Source organism: Patiria miniata, unplaced genomic scaffold, assembly GCF_015706575.1.
Source record: "Patiria miniata isolate m_02_andy unplaced genomic scaffold, ASM1570657v1 HiC_scaffold_6, whole genome shotgun sequence".
Lineage (NCBI taxonomy): Eukaryota > Metazoa > Echinodermata > Asteroidea > Valvatida > Asterinidae > Patiria > Patiria miniata.
This window is the reverse complement of record NW_024037073.1, coordinates 15,299,260-15,318,010: the sequence shown is the minus strand read 5'-3', so window position 1 is coordinate 15,318,010 and position 18,751 is coordinate 15,299,260. Positions and strand designations below refer to the sequence as shown.

At 37.4% G+C, this 18,751-nt stretch overlaps 1 protein-coding gene across 1 annotated transcript in view; it reads left to right on the top strand.

The window, feature by feature from the left end:
* The first annotated feature begins 1,068 nt into the window (after positions 1-1,068).
* LOC119742958 (solute carrier family 2, facilitated glucose transporter member 3-like) overlaps positions 1,069-18,751 on the top strand; it is a 48,554-nt gene continuing 30,871 nt past the window's right edge. Inside the window, exons 1-2 of the mRNA XM_038219245.1 lie at positions 1,069-1,332; positions 5,426-5,527. Coding sequence (XP_038075173.1) covers positions 1,213-1,332; positions 5,426-5,527 — 222 coding nt within the window. The 5' untranslated portion in view covers positions 1,069-1,212. The remainder of the gene's footprint in view (positions 1,333-5,425; positions 5,528-18,751) is intronic.

Below are 18,751 nucleotides of genomic sequence, written 5' to 3'. Positions count from 1 at the left end.
CAAAGTGAAAGCCCATTTCTTTTTCAGAGGGCTGCAGACGCCCCAAAAGAGGAATAAAGCCACTTTTCTTTAAAACAAAACCTGCAAATTGAAAAAAAAGTCTATCCTTTTTTTCTTTCTTTTTTTTACCGAAAAAATGATAAATGTTAAACAGTGACATCATTTTGGCCTCTTTGTCTGTTGCATCATTCTAGCCCATACAATTAAGCCGGTATGTCATTTAGGCAAATGACGGCCATTTAAAAAAAAAAGGAAGAAAAAACTGGCGGCCAACTTGAAAAACAGCCCGGACGGGCGGCCATTTTGGAGGGGGAAAAAAAAGGCCTCCCGCTTCTTTTTTTTCTCAAAAAGGCAGGACGCTAAACATGTTATTTTTTTATTTGGCCTAATCATAAACCGCTTGAATGTTCCCCCTGCCATGCAATTAATTGTCTCACTAGAAAATTCAAGATTAATATTTTAGGTAATTACTTCCACCCTCTACTCGAGCGAAAAGAAAATCCTAAAAGTTGTGTCTGCGATTAAGAAAGATTATAATATGGGGGTGTAAAACAATTAATCAAGGATCGGCTGCATGGACACTTGGTCAGCTCCTGATCGCTAGTCAAGAATCACCAATTACCTCATTTTGACAAAATATTTCAAAAAAACCCAAAAAAAACCGCCGCCGACGTTCGCGTGAACCATCCAACTTTCCTAATCCGCCCCTACTATAACTACAGGAGTCGTGTTGCGTAATACGTTACATAATAAAACATACACTTTGACCGACCACTAACCTTTGACTCGGAATGAAATAAACAGAAAAAAAGAATGGGCGTTTAACCGAGCCTAAAGTTCTAGTACTTAGGGATGCAAAAATGTATCATTTCCTGTCTTTTATACTTTTTTTGGCTTTTACTTTTTTTGTTACTTTATTTTGTTGGACATCTTCTCGAAAAGTGTATACATTTTTTCCATACATGTACGTCCTGTGACATGTAGAGCCCCCTTCATTGTAAATGGTTTCTTCCAAAAAGGTCGCCCACGTGGAGAAAAGTAGGCACGTGATAAAAATACATAACAGGGATCGATTGAGCGCCCTCAAGCTATGCAAATGGCGCGGCGCCGCGGCGCGTGATATGTGTACAGTACAGCCGGCGTTCGACATGAATTTCATCTAGGCTTAAATAAGTGTAGGTGTAACTTGTAAGCTACATTTTTACTAGATTTATGTACGGATCGGTGGAAGGTGGTTTGGATTCCCCTACGATGGATTCTAAGGAGAAGGAGTCATCGGCCATGAATGGAAGAAATGAACCCGAAACGGATCCAGCAACAAGTGTGAAAAAGGTAGGAACTTAAGAATGAGGTTGAACTTAAAACTTGTTTCCCATTGTCAGATTGTGGCCATACACTGTGCACAAACCCTAGGACTGATCAGAAAATTTCGAAGTGTTTTGTCAGTAACCACTTTAATATTTCCCCTGCTAAATTTGACTTTTTTTTAGGACAATTATCATGGCTGATAAGTCACTGAAGTGACGGGACAAATAAGTGATGGCCAGATATGGGAATCTTTCCTGAAAATCAATGATATTGATAAACTCAACTTCCTCAAGAGAAGAAAAAATATAGCCGATTAAAATGAGCAGCGACGACGTGGATTCGAACCAGGGAGACTTTGTATCCATATCATCATGATCATGGATAAAGCTCATCTCGCTATCCAATACTGTGTGGTAGCTTGACAACATGCAACCCGTTGTTAAAATGCTTTAATCACGTCAATGACCTGACAATGCCTGATGACAATGTAACTGGTTGACTAAAATAACAGCAGTCATGGCAATAAACAATGCTCTTTTTCATTGATGTCATTGTTCTGTTTTCAAGAGTAATATAAACACAATCATGACAATAGCTTCAATTGTTGACGTACTGATAAATTATCATAAGTGGTACCACTGTAGCTTGAGTAACTCCAGCTCTGTAACTTGAGTAACTCCAGCTTCGCTTTAATGCTGGGAAATGTAAATCCATGCACATTGGAACGGGAAACCCACTGGCTGATTATCATATGGGGGAGACGGCACTTGAATCAACAGAGGAGGAAGATGACTTGGGAGTTTACCTAACACCAGACTTCAAACGAAGTACACAATGCAGCAAAGCGGCAGTGAAGGGAATGAATTGTCTTAGGGTGGTGAAGCGATCATTCAAGTACATCGATACGGATAGCTTCCTGATTCTATACAAAACATACATCAGACTGCATCAGGAATACTGTGTCCAATCATGGTGCCCATGGCTGGAAAAAGATAAACATATCTTGGAAAAAGTTCAAAGGAGGGCCACCAAGTTGGTCCCCGCAGCTCTAAGGGAGCTTTCATATGAAGATAGACTGCAAGCTCTAGACCTGTATTCCCTTGAGAAAAGAAGAGAAAGAGTGGACCTACATGTAAGCTTTAATATAGAGACTTTCAAGATATTGAAAGGCCTTGAAAAAGAAGACAGCAGCAGATTCTTCCAAACAGCTGACAAAAAGTGACAGAACCAGGACAAGAGGTCACTCTCTTAAACTCTTCAAGTCATCCCTGAAGAAAAACATTGGATGTAGGAAGAACTTCTTCACCCAAAGAGTGATAAACACTTGGAATTCCCTTCCACAAGCAGTAGGCCTATTGAATGCCAAAACTGTAGCAACATTCAAGAAAAGGTTGGATTCTCACTGGAAGGAGGAAAAGATAGGATATGGGGTCACAAAGGCTATGCTTAATTGATTTACCCATTAAACCGTAAGTGTAAGTGTAATGTATTTAAGCATTAGAGCTGAAAGCTAGTACAACTGGAGTACATGATACTGGCCCTACCGTAGCTTCATATTGATGTGGAATTAAATGATCAAGAACATATGCAATTAAAGGGAATGTACCATTGGCTTTTGCAGTAATTTTTCAGAAATGAACTATTATAGGGGTTAGAATAATAGATCAAATATTGTTACACTGACATGTTTTGAAGTTTTGTGTTCGAAAATGCTGGAAAAACCAAGAAAAACAAAAATGTTCAAGTAGTCTGGTTCCCTGACTCCACTAAAGATAAAATGGATCTATTTATAGATGCCAGAAAATTGTAAGGCAAGGGAACCAGTCTAGCTGACCTGCACCAGTTCATGAACATGTAACCAATAGCAAACAAAATTTGGATTGAAAAAATGGTAAATTTTGAGCAGTAGTTGCTAAATAGTTAGGTTTTTCCAACAGTGGTCGGCCGACCACCGTTGGAAATGTATACAAAAATACCATTTTCTTGAAAATGACTTCACACCAGGTGCCATAATTTTACAGAATGCTTTAGACTGTCATTTACCAACATCCTAGTAAGGTATTTCGTAAAAACTTGGTAGTTTTATTTTTTGATGTTTGCAAATGTTGTATATCCCTTTAAGGGCCTACACATGTACATGTAACAAGGTAAAAAAGAATAACGTGTGTTTACTATGTAAATCCTCTCCAAAAAAACTACATGTACACACAGGATAATGCTCATCTGAGCGTGTGTGCTAAATCTCGGAACGAACTGTCTTCATGCCGTGTCCGCGCAAATAACAACGCTTAGCACATGATTGCCGACAGCTGGTGTCCTGACAGCCAAAGTCCTGACAGAAATTTTACCAACTGATGGGGTCCGAATTGGTTTGGGTCTGAGTTGGTTTGGGTCTGAGGGACCTGAATCCTGAAAAAACTACATTCCTTCCCATTACATGCTTCCTCCATCCCTAACCCCCTAGGCCCTTGTTGCTTACAACCATCCTCAATCCTCCAAAATCCTCCAAAATTTTGCAACTCCGCCTAAATTTTTCAAAATTGTCAGACAGTCCTGCCTCAAAATGCATTCATCCTCAATCCTCCAAAATCCTCCTCATCCCAAAATTTTGCACTCGTGTTTAAATGAAGGATAACCAACGCCAAATCCTTCAAAATCATCAGACAGTCCTGCCTCAAAATGCATTCATCCTCAATCCTCCAAAATCCTCTTGTGCTTCAATCACCATTCATCCGCAATCCTCCAAAATCCTCATGTGCTTCAATTACCATTCATCCTCAATCCTCCAGAATCCTCATTTGATTCAATCACCATTCATCCTCAATCCTCTAGAATCCTCCAAAACTGTCAGGAGGATTTTGGAGGAGTGAGGTGGGTTAGGGTTATAAGACCATGACTCATCAAATTGGGGGGGGGGGGACGGATGGGGGAGGAGCTGATTTGGACAACACTTGTCCAGTTAATTTCTTACATGTTTGACATATGTTTTAGTAATGTTGGCTGTGTATTAACGTACCGGTACATGTATGCATGTAGGACTAGCTTGAGAAACCCCATCTCCAATGCTCATCAGGAATTTGACTTTTAGAGCTGGAGGTCAATGTACTTTGAATCCAGCATGTCAAAAATGACAGTATAGGCCTTTTTAACAAGTCGTCCATTTTGTATTGAAAGTTAGGTAAAATCTTAATTTTTGGAACTTGCTTCTAAAATGAAAGCAAGTTAATGTATAGGCCTAATAAATTCTAGTCTGCTTCAGTGAATAATTTAACACTTGTAATTAAACATTCCCTAATGTTAAAAGCCATAGGCCTATTTAAAAATAAAATGACAGTAACATACCGGTAAGGCTGCATTGTGCCTGCATAAAAAGTCTGGCGCCATTCCTGTAATTTAACAGTTAACACTTAATGGAATACATTCAGCGAACTCGACAAAAATGCCCAACTCGTGAATAAGGCCCATGCAGTCGAGTTTGGACTACACAAAACTGGTCCTTTTCCCTAGTATTATCCAAGCCCAGATGAGATTAAACATGAGACTGCAAGAGTCCAATGCAGCAGTCATTCACATTTCACAAAGCCAATGATCGACTTGAAACAGAACAACCACGATCTTTATGGAAAATATTGATGATTTCACTGGCTTCTTGAAGAAGAACGTCCGGTCATGCTGTCACGGCTATATTTTGACGATTGCTTGTACCTGTAGGCGTATGTGTTCTACAAAACCCCCAACATGCCCAAGGACGGACACACAAAGGGAGAAGAAAGGATCCTTTCAGTCCTTGGGCATTGGGTCTTTTGTACAAAACGGTCCTCTGTAGTAGGTTTGTGTGCTTAGTCTATGGAAGAGTGTTATATTTAAGGGAATAAGGGAAACACAAAGCATTGTCCTCGGGAGTATAGTAATTCAAGAGTGTATGTGTGCGGGTGTGCGTGCATGTGTCAGTCAGGGTGACCAGACAAATCATGCCAGATGAATCCAAAAATTGTGAATCGAAAACTCTGCTACAATTTGTAGGTCATGATGCACTCGAGTCTTGGTTTAGTCCTAATTGTTGCATTTAGTGATGAAAATTTTGTCTAAAAAATTTGTTTTTTTGTTTTGCCTTCAGAGGCCGTTGACTGTGCCGCTAGTCTTTGCTACAGCCTCGGCTGTGATTGGTTCCTCTCTCCAGTTTGGTTACAACACTGGTGTCATCAACAACCCCAAACTGGTATGTACCGTACATAGTGTCTGTCTAATGAAGGGCGGGAAAGACTTTCTTGCCAGTTCACAGTTCACGTTCACATTTTGTGTCACATCTCGGTACCAAACACTGGCTAGTCTAGTCACAGACTGCCACGTTAGAATGTACCCAAGCTCTGCGTGATATCATTCGTGCATTTTTTTTTTCATTTGAAACAACTTTAATTGCTCAAAAGATGGGTGCTTTAAACAACTAACCTGAAAAAGTTTAGCTCTGCTCTGTGAATGCTGTATACATGTTTACTCCGAGAAAAGAATATTCTGGGATCTCAGTTTTAATTCAAAAGTTGCTGAGTCATGTTTTGTATCGTGTACTAGTCTTTTGTATGTTAGCCGAGACCAGCTCTTTCGAGAATGAGACCAGACTTCCGAGACCGAGACTTTTGAAGATCGAGACCAAGACCGAGACCAAGACTACCGAGACCGAGACCAAGCATAAAAAAAACCCCAAAAAACCTCACATTTCCAAATATAGTATCAATTGGCAGGTTGAAATTTTTTTAAAAATATTTTGGTTTAGTCTCCTACCGGTACCCTGTTGATATATTTTTAATGTAAACTTACAAACTATGTTGCCCCAAAATACATTGTCTAAAATGTTGTCAGTCAGGCGGATTCCGATTTCAAAATTAGGCCCTTTAAACTACTGCCTAAATTGCAGCTAACAAAGTTTGGTGAAGTCGGGGTACAACTTGCTGCAAACAAAGGTCAAACTTTACTTGCAGAAGGCTTATTGTTGATGGTCCTCTGTAGTAAGTTTGTGTGCTTATGGGAGAGTATTACAAGGACAAAGGGAAACAAAGCATTGTCCTCGAGATAAAACGAGTTCGTATTTGTATACACCGGTACCGGTACATGTACAGATGTTCACGTGCAAAGTATTGATGAGCAATTAAAGTATGATTTATGCACAATATTGATGAAACAGCAACTTTTACAGGCAAACATTGCCCAGTGACTTTGCAGTTTTGGGTTGGTGCAATATGACATACCACACATAACGGTACCTGTATCATTGACAATGACAGGAAATACTGTCAAACACTTCATTGTAATACGGTAGATAAGCCTGTTGTAAGGTTATCATCAAACAAACTTGTTACGTACATGTAACCAAAAGGTTGCACAACAGACCATGTGACTTTGTTGTGATGTAAGGTTATCATCAAACAAACTTGTTACGTAACCAAAAGGTTGCACAACAGACCATGTGACTTTGTTGTGATGTAAGCTTAAATACACCCATGTTGTGCAAATGTGCAGGGATAACATATTTGTTTAATAGGGCTACCCTGGAGGGTTGCTTTCCCTCTCGTTGGAAAGCTGCTAATATTGTTCCGATCCATAAATCTGGCAAAAAACACAATGTTGCTAACTACAGACCAATTTCCTTGCTCCCTCAGGTATCCAAGGTTTTTGAAAAGATCTTAAGTGAGCATATCATGTGTCACGTTCAACCAGCCATCTCCGAGCAGCAGCATGGTTTCATCTCTGGCAGAGATTGCTCCACCAATCTAACATCATTATTGCAGGAGGCTTACCATGCTGTTGAACGGAGGGAGCAGTTGGATGTTATCTACATTGATTTCTCTAAGGCCTTTGATCGTGTCAACCATGATTTTCTCTTGTATAAACTCTCATCCTACAATGTTCATCCAGGTATTCTTCTATTGCTACGTAGCTACCTTTCTGGAAGAAAACATAGAGTTATTGTTGACGGGCATTGTTCTAAGTGGAATACCGTGCCCTCTGGTGTTCCCCAAGGCTCTATTTTAGGGCCTATTCTATTCACATTATTCGTTAATGATATCACTCAGCGCTTAAGCAATAAGTGTTTACTTTTTGCTGATGACTTGAAGGTTTTCCGCAGGATTGGTTGTCCTGAGGATGCCTTCTCATTACAGGGTGACTTAGACAGAATCATGTCTTGGTCTTCAACTTGGAAGCTATCCCTCAACATCAATAAATGTTGTGTTTTATCCCTGTCACTTAAAAAGAAACCCATCATTGTCACTTACACTCTAGGGGATAACATGCTTAAAGGGAAAATACAACATTTGCAAACATCAAAAAATAAAACTACCAAATCATTTTGAAATACCTTGCTGGACTGTTAGTGAATGACAGTGAAAAGCATCCTGTAAAATCATGGCACCTGGTACACTGTCATTTTCAAGAAAAGTGGTATTTTCGTATCAATTTCCAACGCTGATCGGCCGATCAGCGTTGGAAAAAACTGGCTTTTTTTTCAAATACTGGCCCCAGTTGACCATCGCACTTGTTTGCAATCGATTACACACCTATGAACGGGTACAAGCCAGCTAGACTGGTTCCCTGACCTTACAATTCCCCAATGTATGTAAACTGCTCTGTTTCTTCTTAAATGGAGTCAGCGAACCAGACTACAGGAAAATGATTGTTTTTCTTGGTTTTTATAGCATTTTTGAACCCAAAACCTCAAAAAAGTCAGTGTAACTATATTTGCTATATATTTCCAACACCCCAATTCCATCCATTTCTGAAAATGACAGCAAAAGCAAATGATGTATATTCCCTTTAATAGAGTCCCTGTGCAGAAGGATCTTGGAATTGTTATCGACAACAGGCTGACCTTTGTTCCCCACATTGATTCAGTTATTAAAAAGGCTAATCGCATGTGTGGTTTAGTTTGGCGTAACTTCCGCTCACTGAAGAATGAGCATGTTTTGCGTACCATGTATTGTTCACTTATCAGGCCCCATCTTGAGTATTGTACTGTAGTGTTTAACTCCATATCTGCTTATCAGGCTCACAGGATTGAAAGAGTCCAACAACGCTTTCTTAAGTTCATGTACAAGAATCTCAACAATAACAATGATGTTAATAACCTGGATTATCCTGATTTATGCGACCTGTATAGACTCCCTACCCTGAAGCACAGAAGAGATGTCAATGATTGTATGTTTCTATATAAACATTTCCATAACTGTTATAATATTACAGATGCCAACCCATACAAGTTACATGCTCCAGCACGATGGACAAGGAATGCACACGAACACATCTTCCATGTCCCATGGAGTCGCGTTGAAGTGACAAAGCGTGGATTTGTTTCTAGGATCTCTACCACCTACAATGGGCTCCATGGGAAATGCGATGTGTTCGGTACACCGTCTCTTCATTCTTTCCGTAGACAGGTGTCCCGTGCTCTTTCAAATACAAATGGTTAATGTATGAATGTTTTACTTTTTAATGCATTGTTGCTTTCATTTTTAACTCACTTTAATGAATTGTCATCGATTACTTCAAATATATGTATTACCATCCGTTTTTTGCAACTCCTGGGCAATTCCACGGTAACGGAAGGACGTTTTCACTCATTAAACAAAATTTCAAATGTGTGTATCACAGACACTGTTTATAGTTACAGCAAACAAATGTCACAATTGTATTGCTATAATGCTACTGTCATTTTCCACACTTTTGGGGGGCATGAATGCCTCCCGTTTATGAATTATGAATATTAATGAGGTCGGTAACGGAAGGACGGTAAAACGGACAAGGGTTTTCCAACTTACTCACGTTTTGCGTAAACTCTGTGAATTTTATGGGGCAATTATATTTTAAAGGTAGGAAATGGAATCCCTGAAGCTTTATCTATACTATACCGCCTTTCATTTGACTTTAAGTGTTTCGGTAATATAATTACAACATTTTAAGCAGATTATAATTTGGTAACGGAAGGACGGTAACGGAAGGACAAAAGGTTTACTCAATTATAGCATGAACAAAATGTGAATTTACAAGTGAAACAAATTGCTGAAATGAGTAACTGAATGTGAAATCAACAATATGCAGACCTGGCATAAATAATTATACCCAAGAAACTATTGAGATAAAGATAGAAGCCTGCTAATTAATGATAACAAAAGAAAGACGAGAACCACCCAAAACACATAATTCACCAACACAAGACAACTACAGAAATGGACTTCAAACCCATCACCTCAATCCTTAAAAGTTTAAATACACAGGTTTTGAGCACTTGAGTATATTGGTTACATGTTCACCAACAACATTTAATAATAATACCGGTAGGTTCAGTAGTTTACCTAAAGGGTGGGGGGGGGGGGGGGCGACCAGCCTACATGTACATTTAAGGTAAAAACATCTACCGGTAGAACTGATGGCTTCAGTTAGGTGTTGCTTTTAATTGAACTCTAAAATCAATGTTTGAAATCAAATTAAAATGATTTAGAGTAGTAACAAATAATTTATAAACATCATCAAAACTGAAAATGTTAACTTGGGCATAATTTGTCAAAGATTGCACCTCACATGTCTTACACATGTAAATTGAATGAAAGTGCCCCAAAGTACCGGTACTTTCTGCCATCTCATTTTTGACTTAATTTGCTTCTGGAATGGCTTCACAGAATTCGTATCTTTCTCTATTGTCCATGAATGCTGATGGCAGCAACTATATGATTTGATTTTCTGCAACAACTCCATACATGTACAAGTACTGGTACATCGGCATATAGGCCTATGTACATGTACATTGTACATGTTGTACATGTATGCCTGTGCCTTCCTTTGTAATAAACACCTTGCCCTGCTTATCCCGCTTTTGTGAAGGTGGGTCACATGAATGTCCTTTCAATGCTCATTGTACATGCATGTATTTGCAGTGATTTTCATTTTTCAAACATGAGCGCAAATGTCGTAACATTTGATAAAAATACGATTTGTCCTTCCGTTACCGTCCTTCCGTTACCAATTTGGTAACGGAAGGATGTGATTTAATTAATTGTAATTAAAAAACGAAAAGTACAGCAGTGTCAGTTACAATGTCATATTGAAGGCCTACCTAAACTTGCTTTGCACAATAACTTTCAATGCATTCATACTGCAAGTTTAAAAAATAAATTAAAAATATGTATTTTTTCGGTAACGGAAGGACATTTTGGAAGGCTGAAATATTAGAAGTCACTGAAGCGAAACAAATTACGCAAAATGTTAAAAACAAGTTGAAGTCGGTTTTTCAAGACCAATACTTTCTCATGACAGAAACTGATGGCATTAGTACATATTTTTGTGTGTGTTTTGGTAGAATACTTTCATATCACTATTAATCACATTTTTAGGATTAAAACAGGATTATTACATAATCCTATTTTTTGGTACCGAAATGTATAAAAAATAAAATTCCGACTTCAAATCTTGAAAATATAGACTTTTAGCTTTCATTTGATGCCAAATTTGTTTAAGTCACATGTATTTGAATTTTTTGGTGTCATGTCCACTTTGGTGTGGAATTGCCCTCCTTTTAATATTTTTATACCGTCATCACTTCTCTCCAAATTTATTTTCTTTCATGTGATTTGTTTTTATTATTTTTATTTCTGTAACAAAACACTTGCTATCTTGTTTTTTCTTAGATAGTGTATTTTTATCTTACTTTTTTGTTCTGTTTTCTTTTGTTCAGTTTTGTTCTGTTCTGCCTGGTTTGGATTTTTGTTTTTTGTTTTGTTTTGTTCTGTCTTGCTCTGTTTTACTTTGTTTTCCTTGTCTTGTCTTGTTTTTGTTTTGTTTAGTTACGTTTGTTGTTTAGTTTTACTCACCTTTTTTTCTCTTCTTTTTGTTATTTTGTTTTGTTTGTTTTGTTGTTGTCTTGTGTTTGTCTAAAGTATATGTGCGTTGTGTCTTCTGTTTTTTTTTGTTTTGTTTTGTTTTGTTTTTTTATCCATTACTTTTTAGCATTTTATATATCTATATATGCATATCCAATGAAATCCTCTCCTATCACATAATTCACAGTGCTCGTTTCATCCCTATATATACATATATTTTGTTTTTAGTTTGTGTTTATAACATCAATATATATTTTTTATAATGATTCTTTTTGATCATATTTGTGTATATATATATATATATTTTTTTAATAATTGTATAATATTTTTTAACCAGTCCTGTAATTGGCGGTTTGTTCTGCTGTTGGATGTGGATAATAAATAAATAAATAAAATACAGGACACACATAATTGCTGTTACAATATGACCCAAAATAACTCAAGTTTAGGGTGTTTATTACAGTCCATGGAAACACAAAAAGTAGGTCTGCTTGAGCAGGACACACTCTAGTAACTTTACAGTCCTTCTGATTTGAAAATCACAGGCGTGTGAAAAAAGGCACACTTGGATTTTTCTAGGCGTGTGATTTTTCTAGGTGTGTGATTTTTTAGGTGTGATCGCACGCCTCAAATCAGAAGGACTGACTTTATTGCAAGACCAGGCTATGGGCAAATGAGAAGTGGGGGTGGTTCTTTATGTACATCCTGGAGGTAAAAACTTTAGGCGGGAAGGAAAAATTGCTATGCTGTCACTTTTGTCTCAAGCTCTGAAGAAACAACTTCATTTCATCACCTCACAAATTTTGATTCTCTTCCTCCATTCCTTCTCCAATTTTCAAAGCGAAAAATCACCCCATGGTTAATTGATCATTTCTTACTCCTACCATTACGATTTTGTAAATAATACCTTAGTTTTTTTTCGGGCGGTACTGTGGTATTCAGGCATGCAACTTTCCTCGGATCAGCTGATTTCCTCTTTTTTTACTTCCCATGTGTGCCATTGAAAATAGAAAAACACTGTACAAAGTCTGGGAAAAATCTGAATTTCCTCTTTTTTTGTGATTTCCCAGTTGCATGCCTGAGTATTGATCACCAAATTTGACCAAGTTCCTCCTCTAAATCACTTCTCTGCCCCCCCCCCCTTTTTTTAAACCAGAGCCCAGCCATACCCTGTTTCTAAATGAGGGTGATTTTAAGGAGTTTCAAGTAGGCCTACATGTATGTACCGGTATCTGATCACTTTTTTTTGTCAGCGCAAGTTTGGGGGCATATTCTACCGGTAGGTGTGACTCAATTCAAACACAAAACACATCAACCATGTTGTTTTATTTCTGATATTTCTGATATAAAAAGAATGTGTTTGCGAGATGTGGTATCACTCTTCTACAGCACAGAGGACCAGTGTTAATTTCACCAAGGGTAGACAAGATGGTAGCGTGAAAAGGCCCAAAAGTCTTTTAGGAAAGCCAGGTGTATGCATGCATGATGCTTAATTACTCTTTGAGTTCGCTGTGATTGTGTACGACCAATGCAAAGAGGTAGTTGAGCTTTGACCTCCTAGTGTTTATTTTTTATCATTAAACCTCCTACTTGACAAATGTTTGAATAGAGAGCCAGGGTTTTTTTTGAGGGGGGGGGGGACCTTATACTGTACCAGGCAGTGCAGGATGCAAACAAACAATACACCAGGTATCGTACAATTAGCCTTACATGTATGTATTAAAGGTACCTTCCATCATTTGTAATTTGTGCATTTTGTTCGTTTAAAGCAACAAACATGCTCACAATCTAAAGAAGGGTGCTGAACAACTAACCTGATGAAGTTTCAGCTGTATATTTCGAGAAAAAATAATTCTAGTATCTTGTTTTCAAATCAAATGTTGCTGAATCATGTTTTAAATTGGGCCTGAATTCAGCATCTGAGACACGTTCTCACTGAGCCGATTGCAGCTACACGGTGTCGCACACTGAACCGACGAATGCTTTGTGCTTTGCTGAATAAAAAATTAACTACTAGGCCTAACGGAAGTTTCCAAAGATGCGTCTTTAGACGCATCGTTGGAAAGTCCTTCTTTCGTTGATTTCTTCAAAATGACAGCATGCCAGAAAGAATAATTTCACAGAGTTTTATTCCTCTTACTGTACCTTTCAACCAAGTATGTTTTTTCATCAAAAATTATGTCAGTTTACTTTTTGGATTGACGCAAATGATGGACTGTAGCTTTAAACACAGTAATTTTAAACTTTATAGCCGTGCTAGGTAACTGATGTGGGCTTATTGTACTTCAAAAGTGACTTCAAACATGTCAAAGCAAACAGAATGTACGGTTCTCCTGCAATATACTTTTTTAATCACTATGCTTCTATTTTTATTCCAAATTGCATGCAAGGACGTTTAATTAAGGGAAGATACAACATTTGCAAACATAAAAAAACGAAATGATGAAATTTTCACAAAATAGGGCCTACCTCACTGGATTGTTAGGGAATGACAGTCTAAGGCATCCTGTAAAATCGTGGCTCCTTGTGTGCTGACATTTTCAAGAAAAATCATATTTTTCCAACGCTGGTCGGCCAACCAGCGTTGGAGAAAAACTGGGTTTTTTTTCCAAAAACTGCTCCTACGGTAATTTCATATTTAGTTCCGCATTTTCTTTGCAATTGATTACACATCTGAGAAGGGCTACAAGCCTGCTAGACTGATTCTCTGACCTTACAATTCCCCATTCTATAAATTGCTCTGTTTCATATTAAGTGGGGTCAGGGAACCAGAGTACAAGAACATGATTGGTTTTCTTGTTTTTTCCGGCATCTACTGTACAAGCTGCCCAAAATGTGAAACAAGTCAGTTTTACAATATTTGCAACTTAAAACATACGGCAGGCCCCTACACTTATACTCACATTCCTTTTTCTGAAAATTGCAGCAAAAGCAAAATGTTGTATCATCCCCTTTAATGTAGAATTTCGTAAATTTTCCTGTGCTCATATGCCTACTGACGTACATGTACACTATGTACAAAGCATTTTATGAGAAAGGAATGGACCTAGTCAGTTTTTTAATTTAATTGTTTTTTTTTTATACCTGGTACATGTACAATGTACATGCATACAAATTTACAAAAACTTTCCAGTAGGGGAAACATTTCCTGTACACCTTGACTCGGGTAAAAATAGCCTACAAATGTCACTCAAGATTACAAATTGTTGAATACCGGTATATACAGTATAAACTATAATTAATATTTGTGTAAGTGCAAAAGTCCATGTTTAGTCAATATGCAATTTGATATTATTATTTATGTCAAGCTAGCTTCCAGTGGTAAAAATACATGTACATCAGCATATGGTATGCTTTCTTAAAGTACCCGGATGACTGCAATATTAAAGGGAATATACAACATTTGCAAACATCGAAAAATAAAACTACCAAGTTTTTACAAAATACCTTACTAGGATGTTGGTAAATGACAGTCTAAAGCATCCTGTTAAATTATGGCATCAGGTGTGAAATCATTTTCAAGAAAATTGTATTTTTGTATACATTTCCAACGGTGGTCGGCCGACCACCGTTGGAAAAACCTAACTATTTTTCAACTACTGCTCCAAATTTACCTTTTTTTCAGTCTAAATTGTGTTTGCTATTTGTTACATGTTCATTAACGGGTGCAGAGCAGCTAGACTGGTTCCCTTACCTTACAATTTTCTGGCATCTATAAATTGATCCATTTTATCTTTAGTGGAGTCAGGGAACCAGACTACTTGAACATTTTTGTTTGTCTTGGTTTTTCCAGCATTTTCGAACACAAAATTTCAAACATATCAGTGAAACAATATTTGATCTATTATACTAACCCCTCAAATAGTTCATTTCTGAAAATTACAGCAAAAGCCAATGATGTACATTCCCTTTAACCGGTATGTACAGTGGTATGTCAGTAGAACTCTCCTGATGGCTGCAGTGATATTGATATTGTAGTTTTCTCTGAGTTCTCAAATAAATATCCACATAGCTGAAACTACAACCAGTTACATACTAGTGTACTATTATTAAGATAAAAAAGTGAGCTACTAATACTATTAAGATTAAAAGTGAGCTATAACATTATTGCACTCATCTTCGACTTGTGCACTATTGTTATAGCTTGAACGGTATATTCTCCCCCTCAAGGCCATCCTATATTATCTAATCATTACACAGTAGTACTGTACAGTACATTAATGTTCACCGGATATATTTACTGGTACATGTACCATGTAGCCTATTCTGTCCAATGTATGAACATGCCAGCGATAATAAAATACTGATTTTTATGCCCAACAATAAGTTCACTACCGTAGCTCTCTAATTAACACTTTTGATTTATATTTAAGGACATTTCAAAACCCTCCCAAACACACACATTGTGCAGTAGGCATGTAGACCGTGGGCCAGAAATCCTATCTGGCCCAAATCCTATCCGTTCAAGATTTTTGGTGGCAACAAAAAAATGCTTATTCTTTGTCAATTTGAGGGTGCTGAATTCAATTCTTTCTGTTGCCAAGCTATCAGGTGGCAGGTTTAAGCACAATCTTCGTTCGAAGTGTTATAACCAAAAATATCCTCTTTTGGGGACCTCTGACAATACATTCCCTTAAGGATCTCGGCAATGGCCCCTCCGATTTCAATGCAGATTGTCACCAACTTGGAATACTTAATGATAAATAACTGTCAAAGATTGTACGCTCATAGCCAAAGGGATTTCATAATAACGATAATAATGCAAAAACAATGCTTTGACATACTGTGTACATGTGTATCTATGTGCAATGTTTTATTACATGTACCACCTGGTTTTCTAGGCATTACTGATTTTATATCCATAAGGCAAACCACACCGTTTCCATAAATGTAAATGACTGAACTGCATGTCACTAAATAGTCTTTGATGCAAAAAAAAAATCATAATTAAAGTTTATTGTTGTTTTGTTAATTAAGTAGGAAATTATTCAGCAAATACATGTAACGCTTTGGTCATATTCAGTGTTGTATGCTTACACAGTATTTTTCCAAAGTATCACTGAAATGTTCCATGTGATGCTGAAAAATAACTTAATTATGTCGTTTATAAAAATTAAACAAACTGTCTAAAACTTGAATTCCAAAGATTGTAAATCGATGGGAAATAATTACAAATGTATACATGTAATAATACAGTATTTTTTCTAGGCATTATTATTCTCAAATGCAGAGCTGAAAATGCTCTTTGTAGATGACCGAATTACATCATTAACCCAACATGAAGTATTTTGATGCCAAAAGTTTCATAATTGAAAGGGTTTCACGGCATATAAAGCATCAAACCGCTTGACCTTTACTTCCGGTGTTACCGGAAGTGCAATAAAAACTGAATATAACTAGGAAGCGGAAGCATTTTACTGCATTTTACTACGTTTTACTATATTTGTTGGAACAAATAAGAAAGCGACTGCTTACAATAATAGTATTGCTACCACATAATTTCATCATAATTATTTGTTCACCAGGGACTGCAAAATCACAGCTCTTATAAGAATAAACCCAGGGGAGGATCCAGGAATTTGTACAAAATCACACAAAGCATTCAAAACTAATATTCTAGTCTTTTTTCTGATTTCTTTCGGCGTAACTCGCATATCAACTCTGATTCTTTAATTCGTACCTTTATGCAGAAATTTAATATTTCGACAGTGTAGCCACAAACTTTTTTTCGTTATCTCAGTGCAGAATTTTAGGAAGCCCATGCACGCAAAAGACATAAGCCATTCTATTTTTGATATTGAGATAATCAAATGTTGCATATATTAAGCTCCAAACACGTCATAGAGGCTCCCTCAAGTCTACCGATTCCGATTCTGACCATGAATTCAATTCTAATATTCTCGTCCATTTTCTGATATTTTTCGCCATAACCAATTGAAATCGCACCTCGCCAGTTTCCCTCTCATATCTGAATGCTGAAAATTAATATTTCTACAGCGTGTAGCCACAAACTTTTCTGTCGTAAAATCAGTGCAGAATTTTATTATGCCCATGCAAAAGAAAAAAACCCATAAAAGCCATTTTATGATGAAATTAGCATATGTTGCATAGACTCCAACGACGTTAGAGGCTCCGTCAAGTCTACCGTTGTAATAAATTCATTGCAGAATTGTATTATACCCATGCAAAAGACCAAGAAAAAAACCAAAATAAAAGCAATTTTATCTTAAAATTAACATAATTATGTTTCATAAACTTTAACGATGTGAGGCGCTCTGTCAATTCTACCAATGTCGTAACCTTAGTGCAGAATTTTAATTATGCCAATGCAAAAGAAAAAAAAAGAAAAAAAAAGAAAAGAAGCCATTTTATTTTAAGATTAGCATAATTCTGTTGCATAAGCTCCAACGACGTTAGAGGCTTCGTTAACTCTACCAATAGTCCCAACTGGTTGTATGCTTGAGTAGCCATCCATGCAGCACCAGATGTGCGCTTCTTGATAGGCCTACAAGTCGTGTCGAGGTAAAGCAACAAGTTCAACTGCAGGTTGTGTGATTTTCTTTTTGAAAAACACAGGGTAATGGGTGCAGGGTAATGGGAGGGGTAATGTTCAGTTCAATTATGATTAAGTCACTGTAAACACAAGAAAATATGCCAACCCGACCACTCTGCGTTTGTAACTCAACAAACGCGAACCTCTAGTTTAGTTTTTTTTCTCTTACATTTTGAGCCAGACAAACTATTTGTAGATGATTGGATTGCCATTTATTAGCCTAAAATAAACTCTTTAAAACTGGAACTTGGGTGACCATACAAATTGACGGAAGAAATAGCCTTCATGAAAGTCATGATTACAGTTCACATTTCTACCATCTTGACCAAGCTGATAAAATACTCATACATGTTGCCGTGCATGTAGTTACAGGTGGTGTTAGCCAACTAATAGAAAAATATGGCTGATCATTGATGACAAATACATGTGTATACCTTTGATACATGGTCATAGACAGGGGCATAAGACAGTGTCTTTAAAGATCAATGTCACTTTCATCACCATCGCTGGGCAGGCATTCAAACTCTGAGAAGTGTTGTTCCCGCAATCAGTTCAAGGCAAGGCAATTTCCTAGCCAGACAGGAGCAATTTCGTGAGGTGCAGTTCCTTTTTATACTAGCAGCAAATATTCTGGAGGACACTAGGGGAGCCACACGCAATGATCATCAACTGGAATATATGGTTTCTCCTCCCATCTACCAACCATGGCCAACTGAACCGGGAGTCACATTGCAGAACCTGTTTAGATGAGAAAGAGAAAGTTGAAATATTCTGTTATTAATTGGAGGACTGGATTTAGGACAAAAATTGAACTTTTTGGGAAAATGAAACAAATTTAATGTTGAGTGTGGGACTTGTACTCGGGTCAGTGGAAATGGAGGCCAGCGTTTTCCCTTGGAGCTACTCGTTTGCTCGGTTTAAAACATAAATTGATAGTCTTGAGTGACAAAGACACATATGCGTATACATTTGCATGTTAAGAGAGATTACCGGCACAACAGCGGAAACTTTGAGGGACCGTAAGATC